A 12,155-nucleotide genomic window follows, 5' to 3' on the forward strand; every position below is an offset into this window, starting at 1 on the left:
CAGCCTGGCGGCCTCGTCGCCGCCCCGCTCCCCGCCGCGGCGACCCATCTACTACGTCATGAGCCCCGCCCACTCCCACCATGACCCTGACCGCGCCTCCTTCGGCGGTTCCACCCCTGGTGCCTCTCCGCTCCACCCCCACCACCACCGCTACGCCAGTTCCCCCATTCACCACTCCCGCGAGTCATCCGCCACCCGCCTCTCCGGCTCCCTCAAGTATAACACCTATGCCTCCTGGCGCAAGCTCCAGCCCCACCCCCACCGCCAGCCAGGCAACGCCACCTCCTCTGCCTGCTCAGACGACGACGGCGACGAAGAAGAAGCCCCTATCCCTGTCCGATGCTACGTTGCCTGGTTCGTCCTCGGCTTCGTCCTCCTCTTCACCCTCTTCTCCCTCATCCTCTGGGGCGCCAGCAAGTCCTACAAGCCCGACGTCTTCGTCAAGGTCGGTAACCCGAGTCGACTCGTTTCGTCCATTTCCCTAACTCAGCTCAGTAACCCGAGTCGACTCGTTTCTCGCAGAGCGTGGTGTTTCAAAGCTACGACATCCACGCCGGAACCGACATCACGGGCGTGCCCACCAAGATGCTCTCCATAAACTCGACGGTGAGGATCGCGTTCCGCAACCCAGCCACCTTCTTCGGCGTCCATGTCTCCTCCACGCCCTTCCAACTCTACTTCTCCGACTTGAAGATCGCCACCGGATTAGTAAGCACCATCACCCCCTTCCTTCCTTCCTCTTGGCTTTGCCTTTTCCATGTCCCATTTCGGAGTTCCCCCAATAGCAATTTTCCACGTAGTCCGAGCATCGTAACGCAGGACGTGAGCAGGTTCTCCGATGTCGCACCGTGCGAAAGGAGGGAAGGACAAAGTCTTTAAAGTTCTGACAGTGTTTGGTACCTAGCGAGTTTAAAGAAACATAGTCGTTGAAGAACGGGCACGGACTGCTATCAGTGGGAAGGAACAACAATTCCTCATTGAATTCTTAGTTTCTTTCGATGAATTAGCATGAACCATGGTCGCGATGAAGAAGAATAGCTGTCGTTCTTCTTTTTGAGCTTTCTATTTAACTGTGAATGGTGGTACTGCCGGAATTTGAACAGATGAAGGAGTTCTACCAGTCGCGGAAGAGCGGGCGGGTGGTGGCGGTGGCGGTGGGGAGCCGGCAGGTTCCGCTCTACGGCGGCGGCGCGGGTCTGAGGAGCCGCACCGAAGACGGAGGGCCACCGGCGACGGTGGCGTTCGAGCTGTCGTTCACGCTGCGGGCCCGGGCGTACGTGCTGGGCCATCTGGTGAAGTCCAAGTTCTACCGCCGCGTCCGCTGCACGCTGCGGTTCCGCGAGGACCGCGTCGGGAAGCCGCTGCGCCTCTCCGACGACTGCGAGTACCGCGATTAAGGAGGCTGCAGAGAAGGACGTCATTCCAAGTCCGTGACGCAGCGTTTTGTCGTCGAGTGATTGTGTCCCTGCTGCCAGCTGTTTTTGAATTTGAATCGATTCAAAATCAACTAATTAATATGCGCGTTTCATTTCTGAGAAAGTCAATTTACTAAATGTTGGTATATAATTCTGGTATAATTTTTTTTATAGTTTTTGTAAAAATTAATAAATTAGTAATACATATTACGTTTATAAAGGAATATGACTTAAAAAGCAGTCTCGTCGCCATTTTGGCCCTATGCACGTGAGCGCGACACGTGACATGACGCACTGAATTGGTAACATAACAACTCTATCACTTACCACATGGTCTTTGGCCCACGTCAGCAGCACCATTTCATTATTTGAGTTTGAAGTTTGAACGAAACAAATTTAGATATTTTTAATTATGTAAATTGTTAAAAAGATATTTTTTTTAACAAAATCAAAATGGATACCCCTAAGGAAACTGTTACAATATATAAAAAATAATTCAATTTGATTAATTATATATATATATACTATTTTAGTTAAAATTACTCGATCTTCAGTTAAAATCGCTTTAATATGATGAAATTCATCGTAAAAATATATATGACAACTATTAATTAAATGTTACAATAGTGTAGTAGTCGACTATTGACTACTATAATATTATGACAATCAATTACAATATTATAATAGTCAATTAATTATTATTATTACAAATAGTTTTATGGTGATTTTGATGATATAAAAGTGATTTTTAATCCAGTTTAAACCATTTTAATCATATAAAGAATTTTTAGATATAAAAGTGTTTTATATACAAAATAATAATAAAGCTGAATTTATTTACTTTTACACGTTGTGATTATTACGTGCGGTAATAATTAAAAATTTGAATGGAAACAAGAGATATATAACTGAGAATGATTTCATTATGAATGAGATTTTAATTCCGCATTGAAAGTTTCTTGATATTGTGATTTCACTATGAACAATCAATGTTTGGTTGTTTACATGGTATTTCCATTGTATTATAAGAAACAGATGTTCAATATAATTTCAAAACATAGTTGGGGGACTAATATATTTTAAAGGAACTATATATGCTTCAATTATTCTTTTTCCCTATTGGACAATCTATTTAGACTCGACAGCTCAGGGTACTTAGCGTTCTAACTCCACTCGGTAGCTTGGGTGTGATGCATTGACTCCCACTCGACAACTTGAGTGCTCGGTGATTTGGTAGTTTGACCGACACGACCGCTCACTCGACTAACTCAGTACTAGTCAACTCGACACACAATGACCTTGCTCGTTTGAACTCAATGACCAATTCGTTTGCACTCAACTTCCCGTTCGGTCTTGAGAAGCATTCAAGCTGCTCAAGTGACATTTGGGAGGACTTAGCATACTACGCATCAACGTTCCACTCGTGCTCAGTGCTCAGACAATCTACAGTTCTCCCTAATCCGTCCAGGCATCATGAGATTATCTGTTCAATCTGAATTGAATTCTTATAATTTTTAAGTCAGCATTTTTCTTATAATTTCGACATAAATCACCCTCAGATCGGGAAAAAACTTCTAGCAATAATATTTATATCATAATTAGCTGTTTTATGTTTGGGATAAAAAATATGATGGGTTTTTTTAAAAAAAATGCGCTCTTGATAATTCAATAATTAGACGTGTATTTTTTATTTGTACTCTAAATTATTTATATTAGTCGATATATACGAGTTATAATTTAAATTACAAATTCATGATATATAATAAATAGCATGTAAATTCGAAGATGATTTAGATTTTAAATGGGCATTCTCTGAGCCGCCGGGTTATTGTCAAATCCGACCAGACCAAAATTGTGTCACACTCGGCCGCATTCCGGTTCACTCTTCATCCGGACGTCGCGCATTTGCAGATCGTAAATACGGGCAGAGAAGGGCTGTTGAGAGTTACTTGGGAAGAAAGCAAGGGCTCAGGCTCAGCAGGTAACCTAAACGTCGTCAGCTCCGCCTCATCGTCCTTTCCTCGGTGAGTTTTTGATCCATTTTACTTCTCTTTTCTCCCACTGCCCTTTCTTTACCCTCGCTGATCTCTGATCTGTTCTTTTTTCCCTTCCTGATTTCGTTTTTTTTCGGCAGGTAGAAGGAAAGATGACTGCGGATGTCGAGATGAAGGAGGTCCAGACGCCGTCTAACTCTGTTGCATCCGCCGCCACTCCCTCCACTCTTCAACGTGCGAATGCTAACCTCTGCAAAGCAGAAATTTTCATTTGGATCTCGGAAGTTTATTCTTCTTTTCTCGATTTGTTGGGATGTGTTATGATTTGCTCGTGCTGCATGGATTCAGATTTGAAGGAAATCGCGGCGCTAATCGAGACAGGCGCGCAGGCCAAAGAGGTGCGGCGCGTCGTGCGGGCGGTACGACTTACGATGATGCTCCGCCGGAAGCTGAAGGCGCCGGTGGTGTCTGCTTTTCTTGGTCATGTCCTTACCCCGGTGTCAGAAGCTTTTGCTAAGCTCTCATCGTTTCTCCCGAAGGTATGAAATTGTAGCATGGTCCTTTCCTTTGTTCCTGTGGTTAGATTAGGATTTTGTAATGATTCTTATGCTATTGATCAGTAGAAAAACTGTGCCCGTTAGTTCAGGTGTAGTATGTATGTATTTCGTTTAGTTTAAATATTGCTGCTGTAAAGATGCATTCGGTGCGGAAATCTGTACTATCCATTGATTTGCATTTGTTTTGTCGATCTATATATCACTTTTTGTTTTCTCTGGCTTTGTTTATGCTAATTTCTAATTAGATGTAGAACTGACTTCTTTTTTTTTCTTCCTTTTTTTTACTCTCTATTTTTCTCTATTTAATTCCAAAGATTTAATAATAGTGAGATACTAGATAGCTTGCGCATTTATAGTATATGATGAGTAGCCGCTTTTGTCTTTTCAGAATCGCTGCATGACATCACAAGGCCTTGTTTATCAACAACACCTTTGGCATGCAGCATTTGGTATTGAATAAAAAGAGTTCTTGAGTTCTAGTTGACATGCTAAAGTTAAACAGCTTTCATTTCTAGGCCCCAACTGTCACTGACTTCACATTTATCTTGTTTCACAAACATTAAACACTTTCCCAGCTGAAAGAGTCTAATATTTGTATGCATTACATACTTGTTAAATAGGTTATGAAACAAACAAACTTTTCACACCCTCCCTATTTTCTAATTATATCTTGGTTCTCAATCTCAATTCACGGTTGAGCTCGCCATGGTGTGTGAATGTTCATGTAAAGACTGATATAAAATGTTTATATAATTAGTTGTCCATCGTTGTCATGCTATTCAAAGATTAAGTGTTTCTCTTTGGCTTACTAGAGGCGATAATGATGCATTGTATGAAACATGACAACTGGCAATATATTCCAACTACTTGAGGGTTGTCTACATGGATCTCATCCCCTTGGCGAGTTTATGAAAAGCCATCTCTAAGATTTATGCACAAGGAATCGTGACAGTGTTTTGCTAGTTATTAGAGTCTAATGTAATTAGGATGTTATATATGAGGATAGTTAGTCTGTGATATGTGCCGAACCCAGCCCATGTCTAGCAGAAGTTGCTTAAATTTCTAATCACTATTAATATGTGGCATGTGCCAAATTCATTCCATGTAATATCAGTATGAATTTTTAGTTGCTGGTATTGAATATTGTTTAGCTACAGGAGTCATGGGTCTTGATTTGTAACTAGAAATGAAACAGGGAGAAGAAAAGTTTAACATCTTCCAAAACTCATTGCTGTGCAATTATAGGGTTAGTGTTCTCCATATATTAATGAGCTAAAAACATCCTTGGGTCCGCCGCCTCACTAATGAACCAAAGTTATCACTTCTTTATCGAAGCACAGATCTAAGATCGACTATACTGGATAGAACTACCTAGCAAGTTAGGGAGATTGTCCGCTGCAACCCTTTGTCACTCATAATCGAGCATTGAGTTTCTTGATTGTATGTCATTGATGTAGTAGGAACAACAGATCCACAAGCGATGTGAACAACAACGGTGTTCCTTATGGATATGTGCAATTAATGTTGCATTTTCTACTCTCCACAATGTTGTCACCTTGACAATTGAATTGCTTTTGTTCACTTTGTTTACCTTGACACGATACTAGGACCCAACACCTACCTTCGTCATTCTACAGAATTGTCACTGCACTTCCTCTAGAATGGAGTTGTTGTTCCCCTCTATGACAGGCTCGACCTCATGTTGCACATCAGATGCTGCCTCCTCAACATGGATGTCGCCTCTGAATTCCTGTGTTTTTATTTTATTGATGGTTACTTACCTAAATAGGCATAGGATTAACCACCTCCAAGTTGCAGTGAACTACTTTAATTATTTCAACTTTGAAGAAATGAAGGTTTGCATTAGATAAATAGGTTTAGGATTAACCACCTCCAAATTGCAGTGTACTACTTAGTTATTTCAACTTTGAATAAATGAAGGTTTACATTAGATAAAGTTGTGTTTGCTTCCAACAGAGATATGACAGAATTGAGTTATGGGTCAGTGATCTCTCTCTTTTGTAGAAGCTCTTTTTAGATAAATGTGCTTATGTTGTATGAAATCTACCTTCAAGTGCTGAAGTGCAGAAGTTGATTGCTAATGTATTTTTGAATATATTAGTTGACTAATTTAGGCTTTTCTTTCTCGCTTACAGGAAAATGAGAGTGACATGGAGGTGGACACAACAGCTTCGTCAATCCAAACTTCTGCCAAGCATTCTATACCAGAGATAGAAATTTACTGTTACTTGCTAGTTCTCTTATTTCTCATTGACCAAAAGAGATATGATGAGGCACGTTTATCATATATGTATTCTTGTTCATTTCCTTGTTAAACCTGATCTTAAATTGTCTTATTTTTTAACATCCCTTGTGCACTAGGCTAAAGCATGTTCTTCTGCTAGCATTGCTCGACTGAGGAACATGAATCGAAGGACTGTGGATGTTTTAGCTTCGCGTCTGTACCTCTATTACTCATTCACTTATGAGCTCACCAATAGCCTTGCTGAAATTCGTGGGTGTGTGAACCAACTTATATGATCTGACAGAGCAACATTGTCATGTTTTCTTTCTTGTCAGAATTAATGTCTCTTGCTGATGGTTAACACAACATTGTCAGAACTAATGTCACGTTGCTTCACAATATTATTGGAACTTGTAGCTTATGGTTAATACAACATTGTTCTTCCCATCAGGACCCTTCTTGCCTTGCATAGAATGGCAACCTTGCGACGAGATGAGCTGGGCCAGGTTTGTTGGTTCTCAAATAAAAAGACTTTTTCATTTATTCTTTATGAAAGCTAGGTAATAATCATGGCTGGGTGCAGGAAACCCTTCTGAATCTTCTACTTCGCAATTATCTCCATTACAATTTGTACGACCAGGCAGAGAAGCTGAGGTCAAAAGCACCACGTTTTGAGGCACACTCAAATCAACAGGCAAAACTCTAAATCTATTAAACTTATGCTGTAATTGGAAGTGGTGAAATTACATTTTTTGGCTCTGTAGTTTTTTTTTCTGGTTATCAAAAGTCATCCAGATGGCTAGTTTTGTTGCATCACAAGATAAATGGTCTAGGAGCAGAAGGGTAATTTGTCTACTTTCTTTTCTCTATTCTGCAGTTCTGTCGTTATCTGTTCTACCTTGGAAAAATACGAACAATTCAGTTGGAGTATACAGATGCTAAAGAGAGCCTCCTGCAAGCTGCTCGGAAAGCACCAGTCTCTGCTCGTGGTTTTCGAATCCAGTGCAGCAAGTGGGCTATTATTGTCCGATTACTGCTTGGTGAGATCCCTGATAGAACTGTTTTTATGCAGAAAGGCATGAAAAAGGCATTGTCTCCATATTTTGAGCTTACTAATGTGAGTATTTGCTCGCTGAAGAACATAGCTATATTCCAATCATATATATTAACAACTACTTTGTGTTTCAGGCTGTCAGGATTGGAGATCTGGAGCTATTTAGAACTGTCGCTGAGAAATTTTCTGGGACTTTCAGTTCAGACAAGACTCACAATCTAATTGTCAGATTACGCCACAATGTCATACGAACTGGATTACGCAATATTAGCATTTCATACTCTCGGATTTCCCTTGCTGATGTAGCTAGAAAGCTGAGATTGGATTCTGTTAATCCTGTGGCTGACGCTGAGAGTATCATAGCCAAAGCTATTAGAGATGGGGCAATAGATGCAACCATAGATCATGCTGATGGATGGATGGTATCCAAGGAAACTGGAGATATCTACTCTACCAATGAACCCCAGATTGCATTCAATTCCAGAATTGCCTTCTGCCTCAATATGCACAATGAAGCTGTGAGAGCACTTAGGTTCCCGCCGAACTCCAACAAGGAGAAGGAAAGTGAAGAGAAGAGACGGGAGAGGCAGCAGCAAGAGCAGGAGCTTGCTAAGCACATAGCAGAGGAAGATGATGATGATTTCTAAGCAAGTGAAAATAATGCAGATGCTATACGAGACATTTTTGTTCTTGAAATGGCAGTAATGGATAAGAATATGCTTTATTTATTCTTCCCAAATTGTCATCTTTAGTTGTCTTCGATTCCTGTCTCATGCCATCCACAGATGTTTCATTTTACTGAAACGGCTGTGTGATGGACTGTGCTTTTAGTTTACCTGCTCGGTGCATTTGACTTAAAACATTTTTGAATCAGGTGGTTGTTTGGCGATGATGTTTATGGCATATGACTTTGATTTTGGCTTTGCCTTTATTATTATTATTATTTTAAAAATCTGTTAATAGAATACATTACATTACATGCACTCACTCACCTTGCAGATCACTTCATAACAAGTCACATGATAGAGATTAGAGCTATTAAGCTAGAGGATGTGTACATATAATTTACCCTATTTACCTCACATTGGAGGAGTCGTTAAATTTGCACCTTAATTTTAGTTTAAATGCTGTCAGTAAATATTTTTATCTTTTGCACTCTGTAGAGAAGAGAGAAAAAATTTAACGGATGAGTTTTTTATTTTTATTTATTTTAAAACGGACCCCCCTTAAAAAACAAAGGCAACGTTTTGGGTTTGGGCCTTCCGGGCGTCCGACCTGGCGGCGATTGTTAACGGCGTAACTCCACCATGTCCACTAACCTCGATCCCGTCAATGGGCGTTTGCCACGTGTGGTCCCACCATCTTCGGCCTCTGGTCCGTTAGGGTTCTGTCTTCGATCTGGCTGGCAACCCGCGCGGCTGTACACCCAAAATATTGGCGCGTATCGACGAATTCGAAAATGGAAGGATAAAAACTTATCGCGCTCGATCTTTCTTTGCCTCCTCCGTGGCAGCTAATTGGCACCTTCGGCTTGCTCCTGCTTTGTGGCGTGCTTTCGGATTTTTGGATCTCGGGATTTGATTTCTCGTATAGCACGGGTGAGTGGTGTCTCGGCTATGTTTCTTCGCTTTATTCCATTTTTTCCCCTTTCGATTTCTTTGTTGATAAATGCCAGCTTTAACAGGTAGTTTCGAGCTTTTGATCCTTTGGTGGCAGGTGAGGCAGGCTGGGTTTGTGCTAACGCTATTTCTTATTGTAAGCCTCTCGATGATTTCTCTCTTCAAGATCACATCTTAAACAGTTGCACTACTATTATTATTTGTTTCTGTTGGTTCGATTCAAGTATTCCGTGGTTCAGAAAATTCAGAATCTCGTGAAAGTATAGTTAACTGTGATGGGAAGAAGTGTATCTGATCAGGGTTGTTGTTATAGCTACTCAACCTTGTTTTTGTTTTGTAGATTATGAAAGATTTTGGTAGATTCAGATATGGGAGCGATAAAAAGATGGAGCAATTACTGTCTGATAGGAAAATGGCTCTTAGTCTTATTTAATTGTATTGAATTTTCTGCATATTATGTTTGATGTTTGTTAGCTAGGTGCAGTTTCATGCATGGTCGGATTGGTATTGATCGTATATAGAACAGATAGACGGATGCACATAGTGTTATTATTTACAAAAAAATTCACAATAAGTAATATTCATGCAAATAAGAAATTCATATACTCTTTAAGTTTTTAAAACTTACCAATAAACAAAGCATGTAGTACTTACACTAATTTTTGTTCTAAATCATGAAATAGTAATTCCTTTTTTTATCAATTAGATCCTTAAGTCTTAGAGTCTTTTATTAATGTCGTATATTCTGGTTAAACTAAGATGAACTAGATTTGGCAATGTTTTTCTAGTCTAGTCTACATTTAATTACATTAAGTTGGTTGTGTTAAATAACTTTCTTTAATTGTAAGCTGACTGAAGATTAATTCAATATGTTACTCTCTGCACGAATATGGCCATCTGTGATGCAGTGATGCACAGAAAAGAAAAGAAAAGTGTATGCGAAGATAGTCTAACAAATTCTATTAAGAGCAATGATTTTGATAATTAGATCCATTTTTGATAAATGGACTGGTATTAGTTTATGTTTTAGAACATATTCACCAGTTGATCCTGATTAAGCAACTGATGCTGAAGCATTGGTTATAGAGGAAGCTTATACCTACTGCCTTGTCTTCATTTGGTAATGTAGTAATTTTAGTTTGTTCAGTTATTCTGCTTGATTTTAGTTTTAACCACTGTAAGTTTGTGTTGCTGCTATGAATAGACATGAATCACTGTTGGCTTTAAGTTCTTTTGTTGATATTTGTACCTATTCCAAATCCTTACTATAATCTTCTATATTATAAATTCGTTATAGAACTCCTTGCTTATCATTTGTGATCATTCTATTTGCTTCTATGTACTTGTTTTAATACTATCCTCTTCCAAACCTCTAGGAATCCCAGGAATCAGTGGCTGGTGAAGCATACTTATATTTCTAAGTTAGAATTGCATTCTATCACTTGTAACCCATGGCTTTCAAGCAAAAACAGAAAGTGAAAGTGAAGAAAAATAAAAACAAGTATCTAAAACCTGGTGCACTTGCACAAATGCGTTCCAACAAGATGTCAAACAAGTTGTGTACTGACATAGGAAAGAAGAGGATTGTACTGGAGACAGAGATGGTGAAGATTAATCTACTTACTCGGGCTGATGTTATTGAAGGTGATGCACTAATGACCTCTCCAAACAGAGTTCTATCTCAGCCAATGGTAAATGAATTTAAACTGCAAAAACTTCCAGCAACACCTAAAACACCACAAAGTGTTGAATTTGAAAGCAAATCAAGGCTTGAATCTCTTCCTATGGATATCCTGGTATGTGGCCAGTGGGAGAGTTTTTTCTATCACTTGTTATACTTTGATGCAGAAGTTTATGTTTTTAATTTCATTAGTAACCACATTTTTTAAACTTTTTTTTTTTTTTTTTTTGCAAAGATCAAAATCCTTTGCCACTTGCATCATGATCAGCTAAGAGCTGTTTTCCATGTTTCCCAGCGAATTCGAGCTGCTGTAAGTGTACTATTGTTATTTTTAAAATTTTGTTCTCATTGGCTGTCGCAGAGTGACAATTGAGAGAAAAATATTAAATACTGATGTTGAGTAGTTCCATTACTTTAGGTAATAATGATTTATTCACGTGTTATGAAGCTTCTTATGCTTGATCCTTGTGATAAGTAATAATTTGAGAATTTAATTATTAACCATGAGGCCTTTTCTATGTGATTTCACCACAATATACCTGTGTCTTTGAATAAGCAATATTTTGACTTTGGAAGTAGTCAATTGCCATGTTCACATTTCTTCAGCGATCCCATTCAATGCATATGGGTTAACCGTTCATGTGAGCTGTTTGTCTTGCTCTTTACCTTGAGTTTTTATGCTTTTTGTGTTAATTTTTATAACTTCTGAAATATGTAGTTTAGATTTGTATCAATATAGAAGAAAATTCCATCAAATTGACCAAATATTGAGATGTGTCCTAGAAAAGAAACTAGTAATGAGTTGCATCACGTGCCTAGCTTCATTGTTTGTCAATGTCCAAAAAGTTCTTAACTCTCAAAACTGGATCCGAGGTCCAAAAGTTTCTAATCTTAATTTATTCATCTCTTTCACGTTATTTGTGCTCCATACACCAGGTTATCGCAGCCAGACAGTATCACTTCAACTACACAACTCCAGACAGGTCACGGCAGGAAATGCTCAACACCAAGACTCCAGTGCCAACTGAACATTGGCCCTTTGCAGAGTACATCTTTTTGAACGCACATCTTGCAGTTCTACCATTTAACATGCTCGCCATTTTAACCCTGTACATTTGCAGCAAGGCCGAAGGTAAAAGAATTTGGGGATCCACCCCACACACACCAAAAGCTCCAAAGCATGGTGGTCCACGATCTCGCCTTCACCTGCTGGACATAAAGCAGATTGCAGCTGTTCTATTCCCAGAGTCCACATTACCTCAACCAAACATGGTGCCATCAGGCCTGCCAAAGCCTGTTCTCGAGCCTGTATCTTCTACAAGGGTTCTGTTCTGCGAGGATGAGCTCTGTCAGGCAGTGGCCCAGAATAAGCTTCGCTGAAGCTCCATACTTCAAAGTTCATGGCCATTCTGCATGATCTGTTATTGTTATGTACATGTCTTTTTTGTGTTTTTCATATGCAGTCGTAGAATCATGCAGCCTGAACCCGGTTATGCACGTCTTTTTTGTGTTTTGTGTTGTTCATATGCAGTGCCTAGGTTTTGCAGTCATGTCCTTGAAGGTCGTAGAATCATGCAGCCGGAACCTGGT

General features: G+C 39.7%; 3 protein-coding genes across 4 annotated transcripts; all 3 read left to right on the forward strand.

Annotated features, from left to right (window-relative positions):
* The first annotated feature begins 47 nt into the window (after window positions 1–47).
* On the forward strand, window positions 48–1,557 carry LOC141841803 (uncharacterized). The gene is made up of 3 exons (XM_074729994.1): window positions 48–445; window positions 523–708; window positions 1,104–1,557. Exons 1-3 carry the CDS (start codon window positions 59–61, stop codon window positions 1,395–1,397), a joined length of 867 nt encoding a protein of 288 aa, XP_074586095.1. The 5' UTR covers window positions 48–58; the 3' UTR covers window positions 1,398–1,557.
* A 1,791-nt stretch (window positions 1,558–3,348) lies between these two features.
* LOC141838822 (putative 26S proteasome non-ATPase regulatory subunit 3) lies at window positions 3,349–8,157 on the forward strand. Of its 2 annotated transcripts, none has more exons than XM_074726411.1 (9): window positions 3,349–3,439; window positions 3,550–3,643; window positions 3,758–3,948; window positions 6,123–6,260; window positions 6,349–6,485; window positions 6,663–6,717; window positions 6,795–6,905; window positions 7,089–7,328; window positions 7,400–8,157. In XM_074726411.1, exons 2-9 carry the CDS (start codon window positions 3,562–3,564, stop codon window positions 7,910–7,912), a joined length of 1,467 nt encoding a protein of 488 aa, XP_074582512.1. In that variant the 5' UTR covers window positions 3,349–3,439; window positions 3,550–3,561; the 3' UTR covers window positions 7,913–8,157. The 2 variants fall into 2 exon arrangements, with proteins under 2 accessions (XP_074582512.1, XP_074582513.1); XM_074726412.1 differs by having other exon boundaries at window positions 3,362–3,439; window positions 3,554–3,643.
* A 2,178-nt stretch (window positions 8,158–10,335) lies between these two features.
* On the forward strand, window positions 10,336–11,945 carry LOC141842397 (F-box protein At4g35930-like). The gene is made up of 4 exons (XM_074730607.1): window positions 10,336–10,680; window positions 10,801–10,875; window positions 11,502–11,611; window positions 11,687–11,945. Exons 1-4 carry the CDS (start codon window positions 10,336–10,338, stop codon window positions 11,943–11,945), a joined length of 789 nt encoding a protein of 262 aa, XP_074586708.1.
* Window positions 11,946–12,155: the final 210 nt, after the last annotated feature.

The sequence above is a fragment of the Curcuma longa genome, chromosome 11 (genome assembly GCF_044706935.1).
Source record: "Curcuma longa cultivar G26 ecotype Majalengka, Jawa Barat chromosome 11, ITB_CL_G26_1.1, whole genome shotgun sequence".
NCBI classification, from domain to species: Eukaryota; Viridiplantae; Streptophyta; class Magnoliopsida; order Zingiberales; family Zingiberaceae; genus Curcuma; species Curcuma longa.

Excerpts from the sequence above, each read along its gene's own strand:
- LOC141841803 (XM_074729994.1), top strand. The coding sequence starts at position 59 with ATGAGCCCCGCCCACTCCCACCATGACCCTGACCGCGCCTCCTTCGGC. Across the intron at positions 446-522 it reads AGCCCGACGTCTTCGTCAAG|AGCGTGGTGTTTCAAAGCTA; the intron begins GTCGGTAACCCG and ends CGTTTCTCGCAG. Across the intron at positions 709-1,103 it reads TGAAGATCGCCACCGGATTA|ATGAAGGAGTTCTACCAGTC; the intron begins GTAAGCACCATC and ends GAATTTGAACAG.
- LOC141842397 (XM_074730607.1), top strand. The coding sequence starts at position 10,336 with ATGGCTTTCAAGCAAAAACAGAAAGTGAAAGTGAAGAAAAATAAAAAC. Across the intron at positions 10,681-10,800 it reads CTCTTCCTATGGATATCCTG|ATCAAAATCCTTTGCCACTT; the intron begins GTATGTGGCCAG and ends TTTTTTGCAAAG. Across the intron at positions 11,612-11,686 it reads GAACATTGGCCCTTTGCAGA|CAAGGCCGAAGGTAAAAGAA; the intron begins GTACATCTTTTT and ends GTACATTTGCAG.
- LOC141838822 (XM_074726411.1), top strand. The coding sequence starts at position 3,562 with ATGACTGCGGATGTCGAGATGAAGGAGGTCCAGACGCCGTCTAACTCT. Across the intron at positions 6,486-6,662 it reads AGCCTTGCTGAAATTCGTGG|GACCCTTCTTGCCTTGCATA; the intron begins GTGTGTGAACCA and ends TCTTCCCATCAG. Across the intron at positions 6,906-7,088 it reads AGGCACACTCAAATCAACAG|TTCTGTCGTTATCTGTTCTA; the intron begins GCAAAACTCTAA and ends TCTATTCTGCAG.